We start from the raw sequence: 24,893 nt of genomic DNA on the forward strand, positions 1-24,893 counted from the left end.
TGTTTTTTAAATAATTATATTTTAATAATATTTTAAAAAACATTTTTTTTTTTAATTTAAGAAAAGTATAAAAAATAAAAAATCGACACGATTGAAGACAACATCAAAATTTCCACCATAGAGGTTAAAATTTAGTTAATTTTTTTGGACAAAAACACCTCTAAGTATTTGGAAAAAGTAAAGGCATAATGGCCTACAAATAAAGCAAAGCATTTAGTTTAAGGGATCAGAAAACATTTCTTCCTGCCCAATTCACCTCCTCCTCCTCCACCACCACTACTGGCGCCTCGAGCACCACCGCCACCATCTCCGCCGTCGTGGAGCTCGATTATCAGTGCTTATGGCTTCAGATTTCACAAAACTGGTGGAAGCTCTCTTTGAGGACAAATCATCGCCCTCCGATCTCTGTCAGAGGCTCCGCTCCGATGACTCTATCAAGGCTGGCCTCCAAGCCTTCTACTCGATTCTCAAAAACGCTGTCGTTTCCACGGACCCCAAACTGAGCCTCCTCTCCTGGGACAACTCTCTGATTCAATCCGTCGTCTCTATTGCTCAAGCGATTGCTTCTTCTACGCGATCCCTCTCACGTACTCTACTTTCACTTTGTTTTTTCTGTTTTTTTTTTTTGTTTGTTTTTTTTTGTTTTTGGAAAGCAAGAATTGGAGCTTTGAAATAACAAATAGCATTTTCAAAAATAGAAAAACCACTAGCCTATCAATAAATAAATATGGTGCATCCCTGGATGTAAAGCACTTAATCTGTTCTTCTTCTTGTGATTTTTGCAAACAGTGGAGCATGTGGAGCCAATAATTGTGGCGGTCGTGCAACAGTCAATAGAGTTTGCTATTTTTTATTTGGAGGGATCAGCCTTGAAGAGCGATGATTTGAGTATTCAGGTTTATGACCTTTTCCGCAAGTTATGTTTCACATGATTATATTAGATTCTATACATATAAGATTAAAGTGGTTTGAACTTTATTATGATATGTTTAGTTGAGTATGAGCTATTGAAATTGGGGGGTTACGGGTTTTTTTTATTTTATTTTTTAATTGGATTTTATATATGCTGATTTTCATAAATATTTTGGTTTTGTTCGATCACATACTTGCATTATTTTTTATTTATTTATTTATTTTGCATTATTTGGAAATGAGTGTCTTGGTAAATTGGATGTGCCTGTCAAACTTCTGTAATTATTATTGCTAATATTATCATTATTAGTGTTGTTGTTGTTGTTATTTTAAGTTGCATATATGATTCGCCAATGAAGTATTCCAGTTTAATTTGAGTTTCATTTGATTGGTAGTCCTAATTGCAATTTTCATTATATGGATATGAGTTTCATTTTAACTTGTATTTATGTATTAAATTTGTTTAATTAGTTTTTTTTTTTTTTTTTTTACTTTCCAAATTATATAGGTTTCTCTGTCTCAAAACATAGTAATTTGGTTTGAGAGTACCCTTTTTCTTTGATGGTGCTAATAGCAATGCCGCATTACATTTGAAATGGATTTCTTGTTAGCATTGGGTATTATATTTGTATATGTGTTTATCTTATGGGGATCATTAATTTCCTTTAAAAAAGGTCATAATTCTCCCTAACTACATGCTTCTAGGAAAATGATAAAATTTACAACGCCTAGGGGATGTAAAGTTGGAATAGAGGATGCAATTGCACAATGGATTCAATGGAAAAAGGGCTGTTACTTCTCTAGTCATGGTATAGGGCTGCATCTCATCTACATGAACAAATGTTCATCAAGTCTATCTATTGTTTATCACAATGGCACTAAGAAGGATGGTTCTGTAGATTCACCTGTTCAAACTGCCTAAATTACCTTAATTTAGCAATCAAGGGGTGTTTTGTCAGAGGTAATCTTACTGGGAGAGCATTTATCAAAAAAAAAATTTTACTGGGAGAAAAGCATTTTGAGAAGGTATATGTGTATCTCAAAGCATTTAGATGCAGTTGCCCCGTACAGCATAGCTTTATGAAGTCACTGCATCTAAACACCAAAGAAGCAACAAGAGGGAGAGCACAGTTGCTTTTGTCTACTAAAAAACAACAAACATGAATTAATTATTAAAATAATGGGAAAAAATCCTCCCAAAATATAAAAAACCTGATCAAAATAATAAAAATGAGTGTGGTCTACTCCAAAAATAACTGACTAAGCTGCACAACTAAACTAGGAGACAGAAAATTCCCCAAAAAACTCTATACAACTCAGAGATGTAAGGCTCCCCTGCTATTTAAAAAAAAAAACCCTACTGACTGGGACTTTTCTTGGCTAAAAGATCATTAAAAAAATGCTATTAGCCAAGCACATGGACCATGACAAAGAGCATGGCAAATCTCTAGCAAAATCAGCATATCCACCTATGAAACTTCTATAAACCTCTTTTGTTTTTAGAACCCATCATAATGATAGCTGGAGGAGGCTTCACTTCTAACAGATCTTCCAAAAGTGGATAGGATCTCTTCTCCTTGTCCCTTTTTGTGTGTGCATGTGTGTGTATCTACATGTATGTGTTTGAGCACGCCTTTGTGCGTGCCTATATATTTGTATATGTGTTTATCTTATAGGGATCATTAATTTCCTTTAAAAAAGGTCATAATTCTCCCTAACTACATGCTTCTAGGAAAATGATAAAATTTACAACGCCTAGGGGATGGTAAAGTTGGAATAGAGGATGCAATTGCACAATGGATTCAATGGAAAAAGGGCTGATATCATGAAATGTTGATCACTGATTGTTTAGACTATGGATGTGCCATTGTAGGCTATAGAATTATGCTAGCTTATTTCCATGGACACAAATACCCAATCTTGGAGGTTGTGCCCAAAATTTAGGCATGGAAGTGAACTCTGCATTGGTAGAGATATTGGCTAATCAATGTATCTTTACAAAGAAATTTCTAGGAGGAACATAAATTTCTTTGTAAGGGGTTGCTATTGTGAAACATCATGCCTATAAATATTTCACTCTCATTTCCCACTAAAAAACTGATCCCACTCTAGAGAGATGTAGACTTCGTTTATCGACAACTACAACCACATGGAGTAGAGTCTAGTTTGTTGTCCTCAAGACTCAAACTCTCTCATAGTTATCCACCTCTTTTAAATTACAAGCCAAGTACCAGCTAAGTTGAATAACATTGAGTGGAACACCCTTAAAGGCCTCTGAGCAAGAGGTTCATAAGGATGAATAAAAGTAAATTAGGTCCCACAACATCTCTTCTGTTCTCATCTTTTCTTCAAAGATTCTAGCATTTCTCTCTCGGTGACCGAGCAAGAGGCCCATAAGGATGAATAAAAATGAATTAGGTCCCACAACATCTCTTTTGTTCTTTGCTTCTCCTAAGAGATTCTAGCGTTTTTCTCTTGCCACACAATCCGAAGTATAATAAGTCAAGTGATTTGCCACAGGGCCTTACCTATAATGGAGTTCCCTAAACCTCTAAATGAAATAATCATCATATTACAGATACCATTAGGCGGAACCCATACCATGTTGGCTAGCCTAAAAAGCCTGTGCCAAAGCCCTAATGCCAGTGTTTGATGTAGAAAGAGATGGTCAATCATTTCTCCACAACTTGTGTATAATAGGTACCAATGAGGACTAAGAGACTTGTAGAGTCTTTTCAACTATGATATACCAATGGTATTTGCCTTCTTATGCGCCACTAACAAAACAAATGCTTTGACTTTTGGAAGGACTTTTGATTTCCATAAAAAAAAATTTTTTGATAAGTAATTGATTTCCATAAAAATTTAGCTGGAAGAAACAAGGAAGGATTTGATAAATTAGACAAGCCCAGAAAAAGGATTTTACGGAGAATGAACCCAAAGAGGATAAAGACCAAGTTCTTGAATCTACATCAGAGGAAGATAAGTGCACAAAAGAGAGGACATGAGTCTTTCAAGATTTTTAATTTCTTTATCCGTGAAATTGTGGCGGAAGTCGAGGTTCAAAAAATGGAGAGGAGTTACCAAGGACGACTAAAATTGTGAGATTTTTCACTATAATAACTTTATGAAGACCTGAAAATTGTGAAGACAAAGGTTGATCACCCTACCACATGTTTTCCCAAAAACAAATTCTCTCCCCATTACCTAACACAAGGTGAGTGAGAGTGGAAAAATCTTAAAAAAACTTGTGCAATGACCTTCCAAGGACATCTATGTGACCATCTAACCAAAATGTTGGTGTCCCATATATGTTCGAAATAATCCAATGCCATAGGCCATAACTTTCCTTCGGGAACCTCCATAGCCACTTCCTTAAAAGAGCACAATTTCTCAGGGAACATCCCTAAACTTCCAAACTCCTTTGGCCTACACACTATGTCCCACATGATAAGATGATCTTTCTTTCCCTCCCTAGCCCATAACCAGAGAAAATCCTTTTGCAATTTCTCAGTCTTTAATTTTACTAATATTGGGATTTTGAAGAGAGATGGGAAATAGCTAGAGATATGTGACAAACATGATTGTATTAGTGTTTTCTCCCTTCTCTACCACCCTAATGACAAAAAGGCCTTTCTCCACCCATCCAATCTTCGTGAAATTCTATCAATCTTTAGATCCTAAAATTCCCTTGCCTTCGGATTCCCTTGTAAAGGAAGGCCCAAATAGGATAAGGGTCATTTGAAGCTTTACAATCAAGCATTGAGGCCAACCTGGATATCATATCCTAGCTCATATTGATATCGGAGAGAGTGCTCTTCTCTAAGTTGATCTTAAGCCTTGTTAATTGCTCAAAAACCTAGAGGAATAACTTGAGGTTTTGCAAGTTTTTTAGAGAGGCTTTAGAAAAGAAAATGGTGTCATCTGCGAATTGTAAAAGAAACACTAGTCTTCTCTACCCACTATGAACCCTTTTGTTTAAACTACTCTCCTTTGCTCTAATCATCATTTTACTTAGAGCATCTGCCACAATGGTGAAAAGGAAAGAAGAAAGAGGGTCTCCATGTCTCAAACCTCAAGGTACCTTAACCCAACCTTTGCATTTCCATTTACTAAGACTACAAAACTTGTCGAGGATAAGCAACCCCTCATCTAAGATCTCCATTTTGTGTTGAATCCTTTCCTCTCTAAAATATGGTCTAAAAAACCCCAATCCACAGAGTCATAGGCCTTTTCAAAATCTATTTTGAAAACTATCCCTTCCTCCCTAGAACGCCTTTTCTTGTCCACCACTTCATTGACAATCAAAACAACATCCAAAATTTGTCTCCCCTCGATAAAGGCTCCTTGAGAAATATAGGTGATTTCTTGGAGAATTCTATGTAAGCACCTTGGTAAGACCTTAACTATAATCTTATATAGACTTGTAACCAAAATTGATATTTTGTTGGTTTGACTCTTTTGGAAGAATCTTTTTTGACATTATTTTCTATAGTCACTACTAAATATTCATGGGTAGCAAGGGTATGGGAGCAAGTTTGGGAGGGAGGTTGGTGGAGTCTCTACCTCTGAAGACAATTTCACAGCTTGAAGGAGCGATGACTTTTTTTATTTTTTTTATTTTTATATAAATTGCAAACAAGTTCAATCACGAGAGATGAGGATGATAGAATGAGTTGGAAGGAATCCAAGTGTGGCAAGTTCTTTGTTAAATTTTTTTACTTCATAGTCTATGGAAGAACAAAGCCTTTTTTCATAAGCATAGTTTGGAATCCCTGGTGCTTGTGAAAGTGGGATTCTTTCCATGGGAAGCTACTTGGGGAAGGATTTTGATAATCATTCAACTTAAAAGGAGGGGATGGATAATGCCAAATAGATGTGTTATGCTAGTATCATGTGGTGGTTGATTTTCTCCTTGTTTCATATGGTTTAGGTGATGCAATCTATAGTAAAAAAAAAAACTCTTTTGAGTTAGCATGAATCATTTGTGGAAAAGAAAAAGAAAGAAGCTTGGGAGGTTGCTTCCATGTGCCTGTTTCAGAAGTTATGAAAGGAAAGAAATATGAATTCATTCGAAGATTTTGAACAGTTAACCAAGTAATCAAATCTTGTTCTATGAAGTATTGGAATAGGTTGGAGTATACATTAGATGATGGTTCATTAACAGTGATAGGTTTTGTTGATTGACTTAGCTCTAAGTAAGGAGAGAGAGAGAGTTTTTTTTTTCTCTCTTCTTTTTACTTGTTTGTTGGTGTCTATTATAACTTCATGTGTACTTTGGTGTGTCCTTTGCTTATGCCTGTTAGTATGTGTGTGTATATAGTTTTTTTGCCTGTCAAAAAAATGTTATTGAAGAGGACTATTTCATTGAAGAGGACTATTTCTTTTGCATACTTCAGTATACATGGTTCCAAAACAGAAGTAGCATTGAATTGGCTCCCATAGGGGGCCAAATAGCTTCCCCTGGAGACCAGATCTTAGACCAATTGAGCAATATTAGGCATGTCCAAACACCACATAATTCTCTTTTGTCAATGATCTAGAAAACTTGTTCTCTTGAAGTACTAGGTAGCACCACAAGCTAATCACAAGAATTATACGTGCCTATAACGCATTGATTTTAAGATAAACCAGTTTAGTTATTATCTTTTTTAAAAAACCAGCCTTTTTTAGCCCCTAAATATTGTGACGTGCTTTGCTTCAAATCTCTAACAGATGATAGGTAATAGTGAGTTCTTTAGGAAACTTAGATGCATATGAACATGTTTTGCTTGAAATCTCAAATGGATGATAGGTAATAGTTAGTTCCTTAGGAACCTTATATGCATATGAAATATTCCTGCAATAATGTTAAAATGATTGTAGAGAGTTTGCACCTGTTGGAGTTAATAATGAATTCATTACTAAAAGGGTACTAGAAAATCCATTTAAGGTTTAGGGTTTTGGTGTGTGGAATGTTTAAATTGATGAAAAGCATAAATGAAGACCATAATGTAATTAAAAAAAATGCTACAGTTGAGAAGATACTACAAAGCTGTTGTTAGTCCTAATGTTTGCCTTTTGTGCATGGAGAGTAAAATGGTGGAATGGTGGATCTTCTTTTATATTGTCTTTTGACTTTGGGGTTATGACACTGACTATTCAGAGTACCTTACTCAGATTGGGGCTTCAAGAGTTTGTTTTGCCCTAGGAGTATTTATGACATGATGGCCATCTCATATAAGGGCTTCAAGATCTCCATTAGAGGCACGGTTCTTTGGCAAACTACTTGTCTCGCATTGTTTTGGGTTGTTTGGTGGGAAAAATGCTAGGACTTTTTAGGGCAAGGCGAGGACTTCAAGGACTCTTTGGTATCTCATTCGTTCTACTCCTCCTTTTGGGTCTCTTTCTCCACAGCATTTAAGGGTATTCCTCTCAATGTGATCCAAATTGATTGGTATTCGATGTGTAGATCATAAGGTTTGGGGTCGCAATGAGAGGAGCATTCCTCTCATTGAAATGTTTTTTGTATATTTCCATGTGGTACTATACTGATGTATAAATCTACTTGGTATTTTGGAGGTTTTGAAAATGCTTTCTGATCAATTCATTATATTAGGATGCCTTATTCTTCTTTTGTGTATTTTCATCCATACTTTTGATACAATTTTTGTTTTTGATAAAAATAAAAAACATAATTATAAAAAAAAAACAAAAAACAAAATTAGGGAGAAGAGCTCAAGGGTGCTCTTGTTATCTTATTTTGTCTGACTTTTGTTGCATATTCTTGTTTCTTTCAGTGCTCTTACTCCTTTAAACTTGCTGGTTTCTTAATTACTTGCTCTGATTTCTTCTATCGATTGATCAAGTGTCCAGCTTCCAAGCAGAGCCTTCTAGCTCCATATTCAGCATATTTCCTTTTCCCTGACCTCTCAATTTTCACCCCTAGGTTCTACTCTGACTGCCTTTTGACTCTTTATCTCTCTGTTCTTCTCCCCTTTCTTTCTTCTCCCTCTGCTCTCACTTTTGCACTGAGAGAATTGAGTGTCTTATTTTCTTTTATGGTTAGATACGTGATAATATTTCTGTTTCCTGGTTTAATCTGATAATTTGCAAGTTGATTTTGGTACTGTATTAATTATAATAAAAATTCAGATAGAGGTAGGGATGATTTAGTAGTCCAAACAACTCCATTGTTTTGATTGGTTCTGGTCGTGCTGTAAACTTCTCATACCACATACAAGTTGTGTTTTCACATGCTCTGTGTGAACACATTTCTTCGCCTTATAATACATCGAATGCTTGTTATGGATGTATTTCTCAAATTAACTATACTGTATGTTAATTTCTCTTTATCATTCTCCTTGGTTTTACTACAGAGTTTCATGCTTTATTACTTTTACATGCACAAATTTTTCACATCAACATTTATGAGGGAGAGAAATTTCAAAAGTTTGGCCCTCTTTAAACTTCATATGCCTTGAGTAGTAAGAAATGTTCATAATGGATATCACAATCTAAATGAATAATTAATAAAATTTAGGAAAAAATAAGGACTTACGATATTCTTGTGATTTGGTAGATAGAATTAAAGTAGAGCGTTAGTCAATTTGCACTAGTACAATGCTAGCCAATTGCATAATGGCCTTAGGGACATACACATGATGCCTCATCACAAACTTGGGAGGAGTCAAATTTTCTGAAAATATGGAAGATACATAAATATATGTGGATGTGATAGCAGACTCCAAACTATGCATTTACATGTGAAAGACTTGGAGCTGCTCATAGAAGTCCATATTAAGCATTTGAAATTGGTAGTAGTTCAGCTACCTTAATGTCTGTGTCTTTGTTAATAAAAATTCTGTGACTTGCATGCCTCCATGTCCTACCTCAGGTGTCAAAGTGTTGGAGTGGGGATGGGAGTTTCCATGTTTGATTGATTGTGTACCAAATGAAAAGTTAAAAGACTTGCACTCTGGCTGTAGCTCTGTCATCACCATTACCTTCCTTGTGTATCAACTACACTCCTACTCATTTCTGAACATGGCATTTGTTCTGCTCTCTCTCCCGAGCTAGTTTATACCCTAGGAGTTTTAACTGTTATATGCGTTCCAATTATTTTGCCTTTCAGAATAATGTCGTTCAGCTATTGGAGATAGCATTAGTTGCTGGAGTGGATAAAGAACCTGATCCATCACAACCATGCTCTGTGTATACCCTTGGAGATATGTTGCCTTTGCTCACTGTTAAATCTGGTGATATTGAATTGGAAAACCACATTAAATGCAATCCTCAAGGTACCTTTTCCATTACTTATTAATTCTCTTCCCACTTTGATGTCCTGCTTTCTATTTTTTTAATTTTCTAATGGCATGTTTTTTCACACTTCTTTCAAGCAGGGGTAAGTTGCTCAAGGGGAGAGAAACCAGTTGATCGGCTTCTAATGACTTTAGCTTCTGAATGTATGCAACCAGATAGCCAGATACAACGGTTTACTGGACCCAATTTTCACCAAGATTTGAATAAGTTGGTTTCTCTATCTCAACATTGGGCAGTCCTTCATGTAGGATGTATTCAACGTCTCATCCTGCTTTGCAAAGAACTGCTTATACTTCCAGACATGTTTGATGATGAGAAGACAGCAGGAATAAATTTCCGCAAGAGACTGTCCTTTGGGTTAAGGATTTTAAAATTACTTGGAAGTCTTACAAGAGACATCCCATATGTTGAATATGATCCTGCATTGTTGCAAGCAGTTGCTTCATGTGCTGATGTACTACCTAGCTTGTTTAAACCTGGATTTGAATTTGCAAATAGCCATGCACCTGTTGAGAGTAGTTTTGAGAACCTTGTATTGTTGCTTTTGGAAGAGTTTCTTCATCTCGTCCGTGTTATATTCTGGACTAGCAGTGTTTTTCAGAATATCCAGGCTTGTATTATAGCTTCAGTATTGGACAATTTGGATTCTGATGTATGGAGATACAACAAGTCCGCAGCTAACCCAAAGCCCCCATTAGCTTATTTCCCTCGAAGCGTTATTTACATTCTAAAACTCATTGTGGAAGTCAAAAAACAAACATATCAGGCTTTTGATGTCCAAGATGATTTCCAGATTGATTCCCCTTCATGTCGCCTTCATTCTGAAAAAATTTCTTTGCTAAAGAAATATACAGTTGAGGAGCTACTGAAAAAGATATTTCCTTCATCCAATCAATGGGTGGACAATCTGATGGATCTTGTTTTCTTCCTTCATTCCGAAGGTGTGAAGTTAAGGCCGAAACTGGAGAGGTCGTTTTCAAGTTGTGCAAAAGCTAGTTGCAACTCTGAAACAGAGAATGCTGTTTGTCATGAAGATGAAGCCCTTTTTGGAGACCTTTTCTCCGAGGGTGGTCGGTCTGTAGGATCTACAGATGGATGTGATCAAGCCCCTGCTTCAGTCAATCCGACTTCCAACTACTGCAATATGCCAATTCAAGCTGCTTCAGAAGTATTGGGATTTCTAAAAGATTGTGCCTTTTCACCAGAATGGCACACCTCAGTTTATGAGGATGGTTGTAAAAAGCTTAGTGGGAAGCACATTGATATTCTGCTTTCTATACTCAATTGTCAGGGCTGCTATTCTGAAGACAGGATTTCTGACAACCTTACAGGTTTACAAGAGCAGAGGAAGACTGTACACGTCCATGAACTTTGCTTTGAATTGCTGCACAATCTTCTCACACGTCATGCTTTGTCTGATTCGCTTGAAGAATACCTTTTTGGGCAAATCCTTAATGTTGATAGTGGTTGCTTCATTTACAATGATCTAACCCTAACTTTGCTAGCTCACTCTCTCATCTGTAGAGTAGGTTTGGCTGGTAGCCAGTTGAGAAGCAAAATTTACAGGGGATATATAGATTTCATTGTTGAGAAGACAAAAGCTCTCTATTCAAAATGTCCAAGCCTCAAGGAACTTTTTGGGACTCTTCCCTCCGTGTTTCACATCGAGATTCTCCTTATGGCATTCCATTTATCTTCAGAAGGTGAAAAGGCAACACTTGCAAACTTAATTTTTTCTTCCCTCAGAACAATTGATGCTCCTGCTGATGGTTTTAACAGCACTCAATTGTCATGCTGGGCTATACTAGTTTCAAGGTTGATTTTAGTGCTTCGTCATATGATATTTTACCCCCGTGCTTGTCCTTCATCATTGCTTCTTGATTTGAGATCCAAGTTGAGGGAAGCACCACTTGCTGGATCCAATCCTTCTGTTAACACAAGTGATAATTTGTCATCTTGGGCATCAATTGCAGTTGAGAACATAATGGGTGCATGGATCAAAGAAGACCCTTTCCTCAGTAGTTTGGTCAATCAACTTTCTGATGTTGCATCACTTCCTGCTTCACTTTGTAGGGATGATCTTGCCATCCAATCCTTATGCTTGCATTGGGATGATATATGTGCCTCCTTCTCTTGGATTCTGGGGTTCTGGAAAGGCAGGAAAGCTACAACCGTGGAAGACCTTATTCTTGAAAGGTACATTTTTATACTTTGTTGGGATATTCCTACGATGGGCTCTGCATTAGACCATCCCCTGCCACTCTGGAATGACTTGCAGACTCTCGATTTATCAGATGTAAAGTATTTCTTTCATTTTAGCCATTCTTTTCTAGGTCATTCTGGTGTTATTGGTGAGGGCATTAGCTTTTTGGATGTGGTAATTGGTGTACTGCAGCACTTGCATGCTGTGCACATAACAGATGACATTGAAGACCTGGGCTGGGATTTCTTGAGGAATGGAATGTGGTTGTCTCTGGTACTCTCCTTGCTTCAAACCGGAATTGGGGAATATTGCCTAAAAAACAGTGTCCCTGGAATGGGTCCAATCTCTCCTGAATATGCATCCAGTGATAATGAATATCTTACTCTTGCAGAAGGCCTAATTTCCAGTTTATTAGAGGCTGGGCAAGTTGCCAAAGTCTCAAGGATATTGTCATCTTTCTTGAACAGATATTTACAAGCTTACCAGAAAGCATTTCTCTCTACAATTGACAATGGCCAGTACCATGGTGATAGGTTTTCACCTTTATTGCTTCTCAAACATACTGGTGTTGACAAATGCATGCAGGATGGGCTTCTTGAGAAAAGTGGAATAAATCCTTGTCATCTGGAGTCTGTTTATGGTCTCTTATCAAAGTTGGATCAGATGGTTAAGAAAAGAGCTTCTGGATTCCTATCAAAGGTCTTTTGGGAATGTATATTGCATGGTTTCCCTTCTCATCTTCAAGCTTCCAGTGGAACTCTTCTTTCATGCATTCTAAGCATAAGAGGGATCATTTGCATTCTAGAGGGGCTGCTGAAAATCAAGGATGTGAGGGGAAACATTCTTATGGAGACTGAGGTTCTGCAGGAGATCCTTGATTCGGTGATGACTATCAAGTGTGATAGGATCTTTGAAAGCCTTCATGGGAATTGTGAAGCTATTTATCACAGTTTGAGTGCTGGAATGGTAGGATCAGATTTTAGCTACCTATTTCAGATGAAGCAGATGGAAGGTTTTCTAAGGGATATCAATGCTGGGGAAGTGAGTGATGGTAGTATCCATGAATGTATAGTGACCAAGGCAATTGATATGATGGATATCCTCAGGAAAGACCCTTCACTGGCTGTCATTTTCAAATTTTATGTCAGTATGGTTGATGTGTCTGAAAAGGTCGAGGAGCTTTATGGGTTGCAACGTGGTGATTTATTGGTTCTGGTTGATTCATTGGACAATTGTTACTCTGAATCTGTTAACGTGAAGGTCCTTAACTTCTTTGTTGATCTTTTATCTGGAGACCTCTGCCCTGACCTCAAGCAGAAGATACAAACAAAATTTCTTAGCATGGATTTGCTTTGTCTGTCTAAATGGTTGGAGAAGAGGCTGGTGGGTTGTGCAGTAGATGCCTCAGAAGGGGTTTCCTGTGCAAAAGCCAGTTCCACAGCTCTCAGAGAATCAACTATGAATTTTATTTTATGCCTTGTATCCCCACATGATATGCAATCAAAAGAGCTACATAGTCATTTGTTTGAAGCCATGCTGATTTCACTTGATACAGCATTTATTTTATTTGATATCCATACAGCCAAGTCCTATTTCCATTTTATAGTTCAACTTTCTAGAGGGGAATCCCTGATGAAGCCACTTTTGAAGAGGACTGTAGCATTGATGAAAAAGCTGGCTGGTGACGAGGGTCTGCTTCAAGGGTTAAAGTTTCTCTTTGGTTTTCTTGGAACTGTCTTGAGTGATTGTAGGTCTAATAAGAGTACCTTGGAAAAATCTCCTGGGAAGCCTTTTTCTAGCAGTAGTATTGGGGTTGGACCTGTGGCTTCTAGACCAGTAGGTTCAAGGAAAAATTCTGAAACGTTGGTTCTTTCAGCTAATCAAGAAACAGGATCGGCTTCTCTTGAATGTGATGCAACTTCTGTAGATGAAGATGAGGATGATGGAACATCTGATGGTGAGGTTGCTAGCATGGATAAGGATGAGGAAGATGACAGTAACAGTGAAAGGGCACTTGCTTCCAAGGTATGCACATTTACATCCAGTGGCAGCAATTTTATGGAACAACACTGGTATTTTTGTTATACATGTGATCTGACTGTGTCGAAAGGATGTTGCTCTGTGTGTGCCAAAGTTTGTCATCGTGATCATCGTGTTGTTTATTCTCGTTCAAGTCGATTCTTTTGTGACTGTGGAGCGGGGGGTGTCAGAGGTAGCAATTGCCAATGCTTGAAGCCTCGAAAATTCACTGGAAGTAACAGTGCACCTGTTCGTGGTTCTGTTAACTTTCAGTCCTTTTTACCTTTCACTGAGGATGGAGATCAGCTTCCAGATAGCGATTCAGATCTGGATGAGGATGGATGCACAGATGTAGATAACTCAGTCAGCTTGTCTATTTCAAGAGAGCTTCAAGATGGAATGCCAGTATTACTTGAAGAACTTGATGTTGAGGGTCAGGTTCTTGAACTTTGCTCTTCTCTGCTGCCTTCAATAGTTAGCAGAAGAGACTCCAACCTTTCACAAGATAAGAAAATTATTCTGGGCAAAGATAAGGTGCTGTCTTATGGTGTTGATATTCTGCAATTGAAGAAGGCATATAAAAGTGGATCATTGGATCTGAAGATAAAGGCAGATTATTCGAATGCAAAGGAACTTAAATCCCATCTGTCCAGTGGTTCTCTTGTCAAATCTTTACTCAGTGTCAGTATTCGAGGTCGACTTGCTGTTGGGGAAGGTGACAAAGTTGCTATATTTGATGTTGGCCACCTGATTGGACAAGCCACCATTGCACCTGTAACAGCCGACAAGACCAATGTTAAGCCCCTCTCCAAGAATGTTGTTCGGTTTGAAATTGTACATCTTGTTTTCAATCCAGTGGTAGAGAACTATCTTGCTGTTGCAGGCTTTGAGGATTGCCAGGTGCTCACTTTAAGTCCTCGTGGTGAGGTGACTGACCGTCTTGCCATTGAACTTGCTCTTCAAGGTGCCTATATTAGACGGATAGACTGGGTTCCAGGTTCTCAAGTTCAGCTAATGGTGGTCACCAATAGGTTTGTCAAAATATATGATCTATCTCAGGACAATATCAGTCCCATGCACTACTTCACATTGTCTGATGACATGATTGTAGATGCAACACTACTTGTGGCTTCTCAAGGGAGAGTGTTTCTTATTGTTCTTTCTGAACTTGGAAGCTTATATAGGCTGGAATTGTCATTGGAGGGTAATGTTGGGGCCAAACCATTGAAGGAAATTATTCATATTCAGGATAGGAACATTCAGGCGAAAGGCTCATCTGTGTACTTCTCCTCGACATATAAACTGCTTTTCATATCCTACCAAGATGGAACTACCTTTATAGGTCGGCTAAATCCAAATGCAACATCTCTAACTGAGATATCTGCTGTATATGAGGATGAGCAAGATGGTAAACTGCGACCAGCTGGACTGCATCGTTGGAAGGAGTTGCTGGTTGGGAGTGGGTTATTCGTTTGCTTCTCAAGTGTGAAACCGAATGTTGCACTTGCCATATCAATGGGTTCTAATGAGTTGTTTGCACAGAACATGCGGCATGCAGTGGGTTCGACCTCACCACTGGTAGGGATAACTGCTTACAAGCCTTTGTCCAAAGATAAAATTCATTGTCTTGTTTTGCATGATGATGGCAGCCTTCAGATATACTCGCATGTTCCCATGGGAGTCGATGCAGGTGCAAGTGTGACCTTGGATAAAGTTAAAAGATTGGGTTCAGATATCCTCAACAATAAAGCTTATGCTGGTACAAACCCAGAATTCCCACTTGATTTTTTGAGAAAACAGTCTGCATAACTGCAGATGTGAAGTTGGGTGGGGATGCTGTCAGAAACGGTGATTCAGAAGGAGCTAAGCATAGCTTGGTATCCGAGGATGGATTTCTAGAAAGCCCCAGCCCTGCAGGATTTAAGGTATTGTTGCTTTTGGTTCTAGATAATTTTGTAGCATCTTATGCTAATTTCCCTTTTTAATCAATAGCTTTCAGCAGGCTTGGATGTGCTTGATTTCTAATGTGTTTTTAGTTGACTCCTCTACAAAGTCACTCTCCCTCTCTCTGTCTTTGATTTTTCTCACATGCTTGTGTTAAATTCATCTATGACAGGATTGGCATTTTTAGTTTCATGCTTTCTCCTATGTCATCAATAACTTTTGTTCAATTGCTTTTCCCAATTAGCCAGTTGTATATTGGTATTTATTTGAGGAACAAGATTACTGTGGGGCTAGCCACTTCAGTCGTCCACAAGCTCTTCCTTGATTCCTATTGATGAGGCACAAATTCTGAGATGCACCCCCATTGCTTTCAAGAAATAGTCCATATGTGGAAATCAGGCAATTCTGACTTCCAAAGCCTTACAGAACCAGTTTCCTTTTACATGGTGTGCAATACCATTTTGGCCATCACCTCGCATGTCATATTAAATTCTCAAGGGCTTCTCACCAATAAATTACATAAAATCCTTTTACCATTAATTATACTCTCTCATGTTCTTACCAAAGGGTGCTACTTGTGCTTCTTCCCTTGCTTCCTATATGAGAATTGTTTAGGTTGGGGAATTGGTAATCCTGTGCCACTATGGTTGTGGAGCTGGTGTTGGTGTGCTGATTGTAGCTACTTGCTTGTATTATTGGTGGAGATGCTTCTTTCTGGTGGTTGGTTTCTTGTTTTAGTAAGGGCCATCATGATGGTTTACACACATTGTCATATTAACCTTCATAACTTGTCAAACTGTAATTCCATGGTGGTATCCATTGGTGATTACCGAATGGGATGATGGGGCATCCATGGTGATTTTGGACAGCATCAAAAGTGTCTCCCTGGTTATTGCATGTTGGTGGTTAAGATGCTGATGACACTTGATTGCATATCTCTCAATAATAGTTGGCATGATTGACATCCTAAGTTGAGGAGGAAGAGTGCACTGAACATATGATTTTACTAATTAGTTTGAGGTGGCCTTTCCATATCTCCTTGTATATGGATGCCTGGAATTAGCTAATCTTTTCCCTTATTTACTATCAGAATTCTCCATTTTGCAGGGTTTTTTTTTTTTCTGTACTTTATGTTTCTGCTTGACTTCTTACACTTGGCTTGCAACAACTTTTAGATGGTTTGGTGTTGGTGATTGGTATAGCTGCAATTATATTGAATTTCAATGTTCTCATTTATTATTTATAACTTTGCCCTTTTCTTTGCTTTTCTCAGATAACTGTTGCCAATTCAAATCCTGATATTGTCATGGTGGGTTTTCGTGTGCATGTGGGTAATACATCTGCAAGCCATATACCTTCTGATATTACCATATTCCAGAGAGTGATTAAATTAGATGATGGCATGCGCTCTTGGTATGATATTCCATTTACAGTTGCTGAATCACTTCTTGCTGATGAAGAATTTACAGTATCTGTTGGGTCAACCTTCAATGGCTCGGCACTACCTAGAATAGATTCACTGGAAGTTTACGGCCGAGCTAAGGATGAATTTGGATGGAAAGAAAAAATGGATGCAATTTTGGATAGAGAAGCTCGTGTTCTTGGTTGTAACTCCTGGGTTGCAGGATCTGGGAAAAAGTGCCGTTCAATGCAGTCTGCTCCTATTCAGGAGCAGGTGGTAGCGGATGGCCTCAAGCTTCTGTCTAGGTTATATTCTGTGTGTAGGCCACAAGGATGCTCAAAAGTTGAGGAATTGAAATCTGAGCTGAGCAAACTTAAGTGCAAGCTGTTATTAGAAACTATATTTGAGAGTGACAGGGAGCCCTTGTTGCAGGCTGCTGCTTGCTGTGTGCTGCAGGCTGTGTTTCCTAGAAGGGAAATATATTACCAAGTAACTGCCTAATGCCTATGATATATTAGAAACACGCATTCTTTCTCACTCTCTTTCTCTCTCTCTCTCTCTCACACACACACACACACACATATATGTGTGAATGTCATGTGCGGTGGGGGGTTTGCATTAGGAATATTTTTCAGGCACTGATTGCAATTTCCTCACTTAGGTTAAGGACACAATGCGCCTTCTTGGGGTGGTGAAATCTACCTCTGTTCTCTCTTCAAGGTTGGGTGTTGGCGGTACTACAGCTGGGTGGATTATTGAAGAGTTTACAGTCCAGATGCGTGCAGTCTCTAAAATTGCATTGCATCGTCGATCAAACTTGGCTACTTTTCTGGAGATAAATGGTATTGTTTCATTCTCTGATATACCATACTTGCTTCCTCTATTAATCATGTCACCGATTGTAGTTTGTATTCCAGATGCAGATATATATTCCATCTGGAAGTTCTCTCATTATGAATATAGTAAACTACTAGCTAAATTTGTGTGGAAATGGAAGCATTTTGTGTAATATAATGATTTTGATATTTTTGAACTTTTAAAAATAGTTCATTGCCCAGAAGTTTCTGCGAGTGAAGCTAAAGAAATATAGCAATTCTTGATTGAACTGCAAGAAATACATGGTAAGAACCAATGTTTTAAAAGGCCAAAGCTGGCCTTGAGGTATTTTTCCCCCAAGGAGGCAAGGTGTGAGCTGCATCTTAAACCCCAGCCCAAAATAAAAAATGAAAAATTCAAAAGATCGGGAAAAATGCTTATATCTTAGGTAAATATAAATAAGAAAACCATAAAATTCATAGTAAAAAGATAAGTTGTTGTCATTGCAATATCTAACTGGTCTGTCATTCTTCTCATCAATGTTGATGTCCACCCATCTTAACTTTCAGTTATGTACTCTTCTTTCTCTTATTTCCTTGTTTCCTTTGGAACTAACCTTCCGCCCTAGCTTTCGGTTTTGCACTCTTCTTTCTCTTATTTCCCTGTTTCTTTTGTCCTTTGGGCTGCACTTCCATGAAGTCAAGACCTAAAGCCCAAGACCCACATATCAAAAGTTTAAAACCCACTAAAAGGCTGCATATTGGAGGCTTATGCCTTAACAGCCTTGAGGCTTAACCCTCAAGTCTATACACCTACAAGGTGAAGCTTAAGTTGAGTCTCAAGGCTAAACAATTAGTGGTAGCCTTAAATTGTACGCTTCGAACTTCGTTTGAAACACTGTTCACAAGCAGCCTGAGCTCACTGGATTAGCAATGTCTTTTTTGTATCTTTATTTTCTCTCACAGTATTTTCTCTTTACACTTCACTGTTAGATGACCATATAATGCACAATTCATGTTTTGCACAATAGCATTCTTATATGTTTGCATGGTCATTAACATTCTTAAACACGCCCTTTTTTTGTATCTTTATTGCCAACAGACATATTGAACAAAAGAGAGGAATATGTTTGTAACAAAGTAGGACTTTGATCGGATAATTTTCTAAAATTGTTGTGTTAGATGAGGATTTCCAAATTAGTAACCGATATCAAACATGCTATTTTACATGGACATTCCATTTTAAACTATTATAATTGTTGAGAGGTTCGTCATTTCAACAAACTTTGATTTGTCATTCTAAGTTTGGAGGTTAGAAGGATGTGACGCTTGATGCACACCTTCGGATATGTGCTAGCCCAGGTAACATAGTTGGTGGTTTATTTTTAAGTTATTGCTTGCTGTATATGCTTCAAATCAATTTTTTGGTAGTGATTTCATCTTACTTTTCTGAAGTTTATTGCATCCTTATCTGAAATAATGATAATAATATTTGTCCATCCTCTCATTGATATTAGAAAGCTCTTGAGTAACGCCGCATGTATTGGTTGCAGTTATTATATTTGTTTCACAAAGATGGTTAATTGGCACTTCATTCTGCTTTTGATGGAAAACAAATATTTATTTATATTCTGTTTCTACTTTATGTGTGTGCCACTGTTTATTCTCTTACAACCTGATGTAGGTTCTGAAGTGGTGGATGGGCTCATGCAAGTTTTATGGGGAATTTTGGACATAGAGCAGCCCGACACGCAGACTATGAACAACATTGTAGTATCCTCTGTAGAACTTATTTATTGCTATGCTGAATGTCTGGCTTTACATGGAAGAGATACAGGAGGACGATCTGTTGCACCAGCTGTTGTATTATTCAAGAAACTTCTGTTTTCCCCCAATGAGGCCGTTCAAACATCCAGCAGGTAGTTATTTTCCTTTTTTTTTGTACTATAAAGTAAGCTTTTCTTTCTTTTATTCTCTCTCTCTCTCTCTCTTTCTTTCTTTTCTTTTCTTTTTTTTTTTTTGGTGGTCTTTACTCCCCCTTTTTTTCCCCAGCTTGGCTATATCTTCAAGACTGCTCCAGGTTCCATTTCCAAAGCAAACTATGTTACCTACAGATGATGTGGTAGAGAGCACAGTATCTGCATCAGTGACTGCTGATGCAGCTGGTGGAAATACCCAGGTCATGATTGAGGAAGACTCTATTACTTCATCTGTTCAGTACTGTTGTGATGGTTGCTCCACTGTTCCTATACTTAGACGGAGATGGCATTGTAACGTTTGCCCTGATTTTGATTTATGTGAGGCATGTTATGAAGTACTAGACGCAGACCGACTTCCTCCACCGCATTCTAGAGATCATCTTATGTCAGCAATTCCAATTGAAGTGGAAACATTAGGAGGAGATGGCAGTGAAATTCACTTCTCCACTGATGACTTAAGCGAATCAAGCTTGTTGCCGGTGACAACTGATGTTACTGTGCAGAATTCTACTCCAGCAATCCATGTGTTGGAACCCAATGAATCTGGAGAATTTTCTGCTTCGGTGATTGATCCTGTCTCAATTTCGGCATCAAAAAGGGCTGTAAATTCATTGCTTCTCTCTGAGCTTCTTGAACAGCTGAAAGGATGGATGAAGACAACCTCTGGGCTTCGGGCTATACCTGTTATGCAGCTCTTCTACAGATTATCATCTGCTGTAGGTGGACCTTTTATAGACAGCTCAAGACCTGAAAGCTTAGATCTGGAGAAATTAATCAAATGGTTTTTGGATGAGATTAATCTCAGTAAACCTTTCGTAGCCAAAACTCGTTCTCCTTTTGGGGAAGTTGCAATCCTTGTCTTCATGTTCTTCACCTTGATGCTAAGAAACTGGCACCAGCCAGGCAGTGATGGTTCTATTCCAAAGTCAAGTGGAGGTTCAGATATGCAGGATAAAAGCAATATTCAGATTCCACCCTCCACTTCAATTGTGGCTCCATCTTCATTGGATGATCAAGAGAAACATGATTCTGCATCCCAACTGCTTCAAGCTTGCAGTTCTCTTAGGCAGCAAGCATTTGTTAATTATCTAATGGATATTCTACAGCAGCTAGTGCATGTTTTTAAGTCCCCTAATGTTAATTTTGAAACTGCACATGGTGCAAACCCTGGCTTGGGGTGTGGGGCTCTACTAACAGTTCGAAGAGAGCTACCAGCTGGCAATTTCTCTCCATTCTTTTCAGATTCATATGCAAAGGCCCATCGCATGGATATTTTCATGGACTACCATAGACTACTGTTAGAGAATGCTTTCCGGCTGGTATATGGTTTGGTTCGACCAGAAAAACAAGACAAGACTGGAGAGAAAGAGAAGGTTTACAAGATGTCCTCTGGTAAGGATCTGAAGCTGGATGGTTACCAGGATGTTCTCTGCAGTTACATCAACAATTCTCATACCACATTTGTAAGAAGGTATGCTAGGAGGCTTTTTCTACATCTATGTGGAAGCAAGACTCATTATTACAGTGTTCGAGACTCTTGGCAATTCTCCAGCGAAGCCAAGAAACTTTACAAACATGTAAATAAATCTGGTGGTTTTCAGAATCCTGTTCCATATGAGAGAAGTGTCAAGATAGTGAAGTGCCTGTCTACAATGGCTGAAGTAGCTGCTGCCCGGCCTCGGAACTGGCAGAAGTATTGTTTGAGGAATGGAGATGTTTTGCCATATCTGATGAATGGGATATTCTATTTTGGGGAAGAGTCTGTGGTTCAGACACTTAAGCTCTTAAGTTTGGCCTTCTATACAGGAAAAGACATCAGCCACTCTCTACCAAAAGCTGAAGCAGGAGATGCAGGAACAAGTTCAAACAAATCAGGCACAGTCTCTCTGGATTCAAAGAAAAAGAAAAAGGGCGAAGATGGATCTGAATCTGCTTCAGAGAAGTCCTATTTGGATATGGAGCCAGCGGTGGATATCTTTACTGAGAAGGGTGGTGATGTCCTCAGGCAATTCATCAATTCCTTTTTACTGGAGTGGAATTCAAGCTCTGTGAGGATTGAAGCCAAATGTGTTCTTTATGGTGTTTGGCATCATGGAAAGCAGTCATTCAAGGAAACCATGTTAGTAGCTCTCTTGCAAAAAGTGAAATGTCTGCCGATGTATGGCCAGAATATTGTTGAATATACCGAGCTTGTAACCTGGTTGCTGGGGAAAGTTCCTGATACTAGTTCAAAGCCACAGAGCACTGAACTTGTTGACCGATGCTTGACTACTGATGTAGTTAGGTGCATATTTGAGACACTTCACTCACAAAATGAGCTTTTAGCTAATCATCCTAATTCCCGCATCTACAACACTTTAAGTGGTCTGGTGGAATTTGATGGTTACTATCTTGAGAGTGAACCTTGTGTTGCTTGCAGCTCTCCTGAGGTACCCTACAGCAGAATGAAGCTAGAAAGTCTTAAATCTGAAACAAAGTTCACCGACAACCGCATAATAGTGAAATGCACTGGGAGCTACACTATCCAAACTGTGACCATGAATGTTCATGATGCCCGTAAATCAAAATCTGTGAAAGTTTTGAACCTGTACTATAACAATAGGCCTGTGGCTGACTTGTCAGAGTTGAAAAACAATTGGGCCTTGTGGAAGCGTGCAAAGAGTTGTCATCTTGCTTTCAATCAGACTGAGCTGAAAGTGGATTTCCCCATTCCAATCACTGCATGTAACTTCATGATTGAGCTGGATTCATTCTATGAAAATCTTCAGGCGTTGTCACTTGAACCATTGCAGTGCCCACGTTGCAGTCGACCTGTCACTGATAAGCATGGAATTTGCAGCAATTGCCATGAGAATGCTTATCAGTGTAGGCAATGCCGCAATATTAATTATGAGAACTTGGATTCTTTTCTATGCAATGAGTGTGGATATAGCAAATATGGCCGTTTTGAATTCAACTTCATGGCAAAGCCAAGTTTTACATTTGATAGCATGGAGAATGATGATGATATGAAGAGGGGATTGACAGCCATAGAAGCTGAATCTGAAAATGCCCATAGGAGGTATCAGCAGCTTTTGGGATTCAAAAAGCCCTTGCTTAAGATTGTATCAAGCATTGGTGAGAATGAAATGGACTCACAACAGAAGGACTCTGTACAGCAAATGATGGTCTCTTTGCCTGGACCTTCATGTAAGATAAATCGGAAAATTGCTCTTCTCGGTGTCCTATATGGTGAGAAGTGCAAAGCTGCCTTTGATTCTGTCAGCAAAAGTGTTCAGACCTTGCAAGGGCTTCGTCGGGTTTTGATGAATTATTTGCACCAGAAACACTCTGATAATGCAGTGGCCTCATCAAGGTTTGTGGTTTCCAGGTCACCAAATAGTTGCTATGGCTGTGCAACAACATTTGTAGCACAGTGTCTTGAGATATTGCAGGTGCTGTCCAAGCACCCAAATTCTAAGAAACAACTTGTTGCTGCTAGCATTTTATCGGAGTTGTTTGAAAACAATATTCATCAAGGTCCAAAAACAGCTCGCATTCAAGCCAGGGCAGTACTTTGTGCTTTCTCTGAAGGTGATGCAAATGCTGTTTCTGAGTTGAACAGCTTAATACAGAAGAAAGTCATGTACTGCCTTGAACATCATCGCTCCATGGACATTGCCCTTGCCACCCGTGAAGAGTTGTTATTGCTTTCAGAGGTGTGTTCTTTGGCAGATGAATTCTGGGAGTCAAGATTACGTGTTGTCTTTCAGTTGTTATTTTCTTCGATTAAATTGGGTGCCAAACATCCTGCCATTGCTGAGCATGTTATTCTTCCTTGTCTAAGGATAATATCTCAGGCATGTACCCCTCCAAAACCTGATACGGTAGACAAAGAGCAGGGGTTGGGAAAATCAACATCACTTTTGCAGAGTAAGGATGAAAACAATTCAAATTCATCTGGATCTGTGAGTGGCCATGGTGGTGGGAGTAAGTCAATTGCAGAATTATCAGAAAAAAATTGGGATGGTTCTCAGAAGACTCAGGATATTCAATTATTGAGCTACTCAGAGTGGGAAAAAGGAGCATCATATCTTGATTTTGTCAGGAGGCAGTACAAAGTTTCTCAGGCAGTTAAAAGTTCTGGCCAGAGGCCCCGACCTCAAAGATATGATTACCTGGCTCTCAAATATGCCCTCAGATGGAAGCGCAATGCTGGTAAGACATCTAAGGGTGAATTGTCAGCATTTGAGCTAGGGTCATGGGTTACTGAACTAGTACTGAGTGCTTGTTCTCAATCTATAAGGTCGGAGATGTGCATGCTGATTAGTTTGCTTTGTGCCCAAAGTCCAGCAAGGAGATTTCGGTTATTAAACTTACTCATAGCTTTGTTACCAGCAACTCTCTCTGCTGGTGAAAGTGCTGCCGAATATTTTGAATTGCTCTTCAAGATGATAGATTCAGAAGATGCACGTCTGTTCTTGACTGTACGGGGATGTCTAACTAAAATATGTAAATTAATTTCCCAAGAAGTGGGTAATATTGACTCTTTAGAGAGGAGCCTGCACATTGACATTTCACAGGGTTTCATCCTTCACAAGCTTATAGAGCTCCTTGGCAAATTTTTAGAGGTTCCCAATATCAGATCAAGGTAGAAGTGCCCCATTGCTCTTTTGTTTCACAGTAACTGATCCCCTCTTCTTTATCTTAATATATTTTCTTTCTTTTTTAATTTGTCTTGGTGCTAGATTCATGCGGGACAACTTGCTGTCTGAAATCCTTGAGGCCCTTATTGTCATTAGAGGTCTGATAGTGCAGAAGACAAAGTTAATAAGTGATTGCAATCGGCTTCTAAAAGATCTTTTGGATGGCCTTTTACTCGAGAGCAGTGAGAATAAACGCCAGTTTATCCGTGCCTGTATCTGTGGTCTGCAAATTCATGGAGAAGAGAGAAAAGGAAGAACTTCTTTGGTATGGATGATCTATCCAATGCTCCATTTGCCTTCTATTGTAGTTATTTTTTATGATATTTTAAATTATTATCAAAATTTCATTCCTATCAAGTTCTAAAATATTGATTTTTCCCTTGAAATCTATTTTTTGTCAAATTTTATGCCCATCTGTGTTGGCTTATGATTTCTGAAGCAAGCTTTTTCTGATTAGAATGCGCACACACACACACAAACACAGAGAAGGGTCAACTTTTGTCAATATGGCGTGAGTTTAATGCATGGGTTTGGTTCTTCCTTATGTCACAAACTAAACTACAAGCATTATGGTTGAGAATCAGAATAAATTCTTTATTCTTTAACCATGGCTTCCTATTGTAAAACTGTAGT

At 38.6% G+C, this 24,893-nt stretch overlaps 1 protein-coding gene across 1 annotated transcript in view; it reads left to right on the forward strand.

Moving 5' to 3' along the window:
- The first annotated feature begins 225 nt into the window (after positions 1 to 225).
- LOC117930416 (auxin transport protein BIG) overlaps positions 226 to 24,893 on the forward strand; it is a 30,217-nt gene continuing 5,549 nt past the window's right edge. The window contains 10 exon segments of the mRNA XM_034851073.1: positions 226 to 587; positions 790 to 896; positions 9,026 to 9,191; positions 9,294 to 15,215; positions 15,218 to 15,360; positions 16,653 to 17,270; positions 17,443 to 17,623; positions 19,281 to 19,515; positions 19,649 to 24,205; positions 24,303 to 24,525. Coding sequence (XP_034706964.1) covers positions 341 to 587; positions 790 to 896; positions 9,026 to 9,191; positions 9,294 to 15,215; positions 15,218 to 15,360; positions 16,653 to 17,270; positions 17,443 to 17,623; positions 19,281 to 19,515; positions 19,649 to 24,205; positions 24,303 to 24,525 — 12,399 coding nt within the window. The 5' untranslated portion in view covers positions 226 to 340.

The sequence above is a fragment of the Vitis riparia genome, chromosome 14 (genome assembly GCF_004353265.1).
Source record: "Vitis riparia cultivar Riparia Gloire de Montpellier isolate 1030 chromosome 14, EGFV_Vit.rip_1.0, whole genome shotgun sequence".
Classification (NCBI taxonomy): Eukaryota; Viridiplantae; Streptophyta; class Magnoliopsida; order Vitales; family Vitaceae; genus Vitis; species Vitis riparia.